Raw genomic sequence first — 6,678 nt, 5'->3', positions numbered from 1 at the left:
ATGATTTTATGTTGATTATGGAACAATTTCGTGTACATAATGGTTGATATCAATTGTTACACGCATAAAAATCGGAATACATGTGTATAGAAGTTCATAATGTTGTGTTCATTGAGTATTTACATGTTTTACTATTACAAATGAAAGTTGTATAATTGTAAAAATTTTAAAGTCATCATATGTTTTTCATAAAAATCGTGACTAATTAATGTAGGTCAAAGTAAATAATTTTGTACTTGCAAAGTTCAACCAGAAAAATATGAGATATGCAAAACCACAACATTTTTGGAGATTTTATTATCGAAAATAAACTTTTCTAGTAAAAATAGTCATAACTATGTTGTCGCTATTTTTGATGGTTTAAAGCCCAAGGATATTATGTTATTTTCACAACATATGTTACTACTAGGCATATTTATTATTGACTATTTATATAAAGCTTTATAAATAGTTTACACAAAATGGTATACAAAACAAATTGAGACAGTTTAGCTCGCGTGCCATAAGAAACATGTGATAAAACGTATGTCATGAAACTCATAAAACACGTGTCATAAAATAACTGTCATAAATTTCAAATAATGAAATCATTTTGTTATACAACAAAAAGGGATTCGTAGTTCGCATAAATCGGTTAATGCTCTAGTGCACATTCACTTCATCGTACCTACCGAGCATACATTTTAAGTCATGTATTATAACTAGAGTCTTTTGGAGGGAGAGCGAGATAGTTGTGTATAGATCTATACGGGGATTGACAACCCCATACCTAAGTTGTTCGCTACAAGTGACGGGGCCGGTCTAGGATGACAAATATCTTACCTATTTCGATGCCTGAAGAACGTCGTACAGGCAGAACAGTCACATCAAACATGGTTATAATAACTCACATAGGGATTAACAATACTATCTTGGTTTACGTGAAGCTTACAATTCACCTGTTTTATTAAAAATAAAACTACATACTATTTTTCAGTACACTATGGCTTACATTTCTGGTCTTAGGGCTTTTAAGACTACAGTCTTTCATATGTCATAAAATATTGGATTTTTTGGGAACATGCATTTACAATTACAAGTAAGGGAAACAAAGGTCATGCATACATACATTACTAGTCTTTGGTGTAAGACTTACAACTCACTTTTATAGAAAATATCAGATTTTCTAGAATCATACAAAACTTTTTAACCAAAACAGATACAAACTGTTTTACATACAAAAATGTTTATGAAATCACAAACATTCATTGTTGACGATTTTCAAAACGACTTGTATACTCAGGGAATCAGTAACAGGTAATTCAACACTTTTGAGATCAAGTGATGCAGCATTATGGAATTACCTTTTTGTCATTTTTGCGTGACTTATGAACAAACAAATTATGTAAACTATGTAAGTTTGAAATCTAAATGTATGTTGTTTGGTTGTTATGTTTCATTTATATTCAATTATTATGATACTATACAATGACATCATCCGTCCCAGACATTTCTGTCGTCCGGGTTCGTGGGTGTGACATTTTTATTCTTCCAAATTTAACTATGGAAACAAACAAACTTTTAACACTAATTGTGATGGAAGATAGTCTTTTTGCAAAACTTTGCCCATCCATGACTCTGATGAACTAGGAAAAATCAAGATGTTGTTTGTTTTTTAAAAAAACTTCTTCTAACCACTTATTGTTGCGCCGTGCAGCACAGACGCAACACTTGGTCCTTCGTAGTTGTTTGTTTTTTAGAAGACTTCTGACTTAAAAACTGTTGCACGTGTGCTGCGTGGCGCAGCACTTGACCCTCTACTTCAAACATTTTCACGCCTTACTTTAACTTATTGCAGCAGTTTACAGAGGTTAAAAAACAAACAAAATTGTTGCAGCTGACTGGTCCCCCTCTTCTGTTACAGAAGGTTGAAAAGATGGTCCGCAGACTTCGGACATTTTCACATCGAATAACAAACGACACCTAAATCTCCTTCCGTTCTTACTTCTCCTTTTGGCAAAATAAATAAATAAATAAACACGTCCACTTTGTGCTCGTATATCTCAAACGCTTTCCATAAGCTTTGCCATCCCGATTGTCTGGGAATTTTGAAACATAAAAGGTCGGGGTCGCCTTCTTAGGATCTTCTGTACTTCTCCGGTGCTCCTCTTCTTGTGCACCACCAATCGACGGTTCAAGCTGAATGATACTAGATTATTGCAAACATTCCCAATGGAATGAATCGGCTTAATTAAAACAATATATCTCATGAAAAAACTGTGGATTTCCAAAATATAATGTTATAATTAAGTATGTATGTTGTTGTGGGTATGTGTGTTTGTGTGTCTATTAAGTATGTATGTGTGATGTTGTATGTTGTTGGTGTGTGTGTTTGTGTGGCTATATGTGACTTTGTCATGTGTTTATGGTTGTGTATGTATATCAAATAAAGAAAATACATTATTATTTTTGTTTTTGCCACACGTTGGATTTCTCTATCTAATGCAATCAATTTTACAAACTACTAAAAATATAATACAAAATCCAGACAAAGAATTGGAATATATTTTAAAAGAGATGAAATAAACCTTTTGAGTAAATCGAATAGATCAAGACGACATTGAACGTCATAAGTTCTAAAAATCCTGAAGTTCATATTATATGATATCTAATTAAGATCATCCAATAAATGAACTTTCATCTTACCTAAGAGGTATTAGATAGATAAATCTAACAATTCATATCTAATCATATATTTAAGAGAAATTAAATATTTTCGTATTTTTTGTTCCTACAAATCTTGCTACCAAATTAAATGATGACATGTGTCAAATTTAATGTGTATTTAATGATATTTTAATTTATTAAAATTACACATATCATCATTTAATTGGATAAAAGGATTTGTAGAAATAAAAGTAGAAAATATTTAATTTTTTAATGTAAGTGGACGAGCAATGTGCTCGCTTGAGCAACAAATAAGAAAATCCAGAAAACTTCATTATAAAAAATTAAACGTGGAAACGTATGAACAATAAAAAAGTAAAAGTTGATAAGCTGATTTACTAATCATACCAAACGCATCCTCATTTTCCATGAACATCAATACTCTCGGCATTTGAACATGAAATCAACGTGGGTTTGTAATTACGTCATATAAAATCATAGAAACGGATGACGTGTCGACACGTAGGATTTGACCGTACAGATCTTATCTTTATCCATAGTAGACAGTTCACTCCACTTACATTTCTTCTATAAATCGCTGAGCTTTCTCAACAAGCCCAACGACAACAACTACTACAACTCCGAAAATCAAAACCAATTTGCTTTTTGGGTCAGTGTCAACACTAATGGCGAAACATATTGTTAATGGTGGAAAAGAGATAATTGAGGAGGACGCATTATTTGCTTCATCATCTTCATTGCAGAAGATGCCTCTTTTATCTCTAAATCACGTCTCCTTCATCTGCAAATCCGTTCGTAAATCCGTCAAGTTTTACAGTGACGTCCTGGGTTTCGTTCTTATTAGACGTCCTTCCTCCTTTGACTTCGAAGGTGCTTGGTGAGTATTATCTCTTCCGTAAATATGATTCCTGTTTTTAGCTCATTTCATGCATGGATCTAGTAGAAGTTTCTGATACATTTAAGTGGATCAATTGAAATGCATGATAAGTCATAGTTTGAAATGTAAATCTTTATAAAAACCCTTGAATGCTCAAATAATGTTGATGATGTGATTAAGGTTGTTCAACGATGGGATTGGAATACATTTGTTAGAAGTGGAGACGACTCCTACAAAAATAACAGCGATCAATCCAAAAGACAACCACATTTCGTTTCAGTGCACAGATATGGATATCATAATCAAGAAACTTGAGGGATTGGGTATCAAGTATGTGACAGCGGTGGTGAAAGAAGGTGGTGTGGAGGTGAACCAGTTATTCTTCCATGATCCAGATGGTTACATGATTGAGATCTGCAACTGCCATGTTCTTCCTGTACTTCCCATCACCTCATGCCCCCTCAAGAAGCTCCCAGCAGCTTCAAAGATCAAAAATGGCGAATCCTCCTTCTATGGTACTTTCAAAAACCTCACAATAAACACTTCTTTATTATTTGATATATTTGTTTATACACGTAAAACCTAGTTTGTATATGCATATATATATAATCTAATTTGAATTCGGCATATTATTAAAAATGCAGAGAAAACTAGCTCCAAGAATTACAATTGTGAAGAAGATGAAGTGTTGATGATGGACAATTTTTTAATAGACATGATGGGTATCTCCTTGTAAGATCAAACCAAATCAAATTAATTAAAGGGTGAGTTGGATTTGAGGAAGAAATTTTGTATCGTTTGCCGAATGTTTCTTTAGAAATTGAGAGTTATCAATTTAATATTTGTGTATGTAATTGTGTAATATATATGGTGGAAGAAGAAAGACAAACCCTTCTGTAAAAATTGCATTTGTTTTCTTCGAATCAAATACGTAAGTAAATGTTAATGTATATATTTTTTTTTATCATACCTATTTAAGTCATTGATATAAATATGCTATGCCTGTTGGACTTGTTTTTCTCCTTTGGTGAACTATATTATATACATTTGATTAATCGTTAGGTTTGAGCGATCGATTATTGTTTCTATATTATACAATCATCATAGATCATGTAGTCCCCCATCCATTAATTATTTGTTTTGATTATTACAATATTAAATGATATCATAACCACTCTAATAAATGAAAGATACATTTCAGAACTAACAAGAAGACAAACAGTGTTGACGATTGAGTGTACGTTGAATAGAAATATGGCTCCTGGTGGGGAATATTGTGTTGGTTTATGATAATCTTAAAAAACTTCTGTCGTCTCTTCCGTTTTTTATTTTTTATAGATTAGCTATTTTTTTTTTCGAAAATGTTAAAAATTTTAAAATATTACTTCTAGCAATGTATGAATAGACTTGTCAGTATCTTTGAAAATAGGGTTTACGCATTCTAGGGGTATGCATGGTTGGTTTTGGCTTAAAACCGAACCCAAGCCGATAGCAAAACCAATGCATTCGGGTTTGGTTACACCTAGTTTCAGCAACTAACTATTATGCATGCATTTAGGTACTAAATGAAGTTTCTCATTTTGTTTTATGGTTCCCCCTCACCGTATTCCCAGTTGCCATGCCTTCACACAGCACCTATATGGCATGTGTTATAAACGATATAGTTTCATACATGTGTTAGAAACGATAGAGATTCATATGTTTTTTTTAGTTAATATGAAAAACATATGATTAATTACCCTTAAACCCTTCAGCTTCCATCGATTTTGTTCTTAACCTTCAACCATAAAAAGTCCCATCTCTCCAAAGTCTAGGGATGTAAACCGGCCTGAACCGGACCGGAACTGGAAGAATTGAAAACCGGTTAAGGAACAAAGAACCGACAATCGAGCCAAATACCAATAACTGGTTCCAATTCGGCTCTACTAGGTTGTTATTATCTAAGAATGTGTACGGTAATGGAACTGGGCTGGAAACAGAAGAATCGAAGATGATGAATTTGTGTAAGAAACCAGACTGAATACCACTAATCGGTTTCAGTTCCAGTTGGGTTTTTTGGTTAAATTATATTCCAAAGCATAAAACCAAAATAGAATCATAATTAAAAATCCCTCAAAATTAATGATGATTAGTAGTGGTAAGTTTATGCTTTTTAGTAGATTATTAACTCGTTTTTTAATTAATGTATGCTATTAGTAGATTGCTAACTCTAACATTTTGAATGTTTTTATATTAGTATGTCACATACAAATATGCATGGATTCATTATAGTGGACGTACATTTTGGTTTTCATAAAAAATTAACTAAAGTATCATAACTGCATTCCGTAAAAATTTGTAACACAGACAAACGGAAACATAAATCAGAGTCTGGAAAGCAAAACAGAAGCAAGTGGAAAATGTCTCAATTTCTAGACACCATTGGGTTTCTATTCCAATTTCCTGTCGTAGGGTTTTGTTGGTTGGTTGCGATTTACTTTCGATTTCTCATCATAGCGTTTTGTACTATATGTCATTTCTTGCAAATTTTGTAGGAATAAAAAGCGCTCACCTACTCACGTTGAACATTTTGAAAAAAAAAAACATCAAACTTAAAAATCGCAAGGAACTTCAAACATTGGCTATGTTAAACCCAAAGCTACGATAATTGTGGTATTTTTGACTCCTTAATAAATAATTAAAGTACTAGCATAAGACTCATGTATTACATGAGTTCATTTAAAAAAAATATTAAAATTCCAAACATTTAAAAAAGTTTGAGATTATAAAAAAAATTAGAAAAATATTAAATTATTAAAATTAAAGTAATTTTTTTTTAAATTTATATAAATAATTTAGATTATAAATAAACAAATAAAACTAATGAAGTTTTAGTTTAGAAATGTTCAAAATAGAAGGAAAATCAATTATTGAAATTGATATGCATTTATTATTACCTTTATTCCGATTATTAAATTTAAACATTATGTAGAATTTAATAAAATGGAAAAAATTAAGAAATGTCATGTGGAAAAAATTTAATTGAAAATAACCACAAAATAACATGTGGCCAAATCAATAACAGTGTGACATGTGGCAAAAAAAATTTCATTTATTAGAGTAGATTAATAAATTTAAAAATTATGTAGAATTTA

General features: G+C 31.6%; 1 protein-coding gene across 1 annotated transcript; it reads left to right on the top strand.

Moving 5' to 3' along the window:
* The first annotated feature begins 3,256 nt into the window (after positions 1 to 3,256).
* Positions 3,257 to 4,494, top strand: LOC111903652 (glyoxylase I 4). The gene is made up of 3 exons (XM_023899404.3): positions 3,257 to 3,544; positions 3,725 to 4,059; positions 4,189 to 4,494. The coding sequence occupies exons 1-3, from the start codon at positions 3,333 to 3,335 to the stop codon at positions 4,278 to 4,280; spliced, it is 639 nt and encodes a 212-aa protein (XP_023755172.1). The 5' UTR covers positions 3,257 to 3,332; the 3' UTR covers positions 4,281 to 4,494.
* The last annotated feature ends 2,184 nt before the right edge of the window (positions 4,495 to 6,678 follow it).

The sequence above is a fragment of the Lactuca sativa genome, chromosome 7 (assembly GCF_002870075.4).
Source record: "Lactuca sativa cultivar Salinas chromosome 7, Lsat_Salinas_v11, whole genome shotgun sequence".
Lineage (NCBI taxonomy): Eukaryota > Viridiplantae > Streptophyta > Magnoliopsida > Asterales > Asteraceae > Lactuca > Lactuca sativa.
This window is presented reverse-complemented; position numbering and strand designations above follow the sequence as displayed.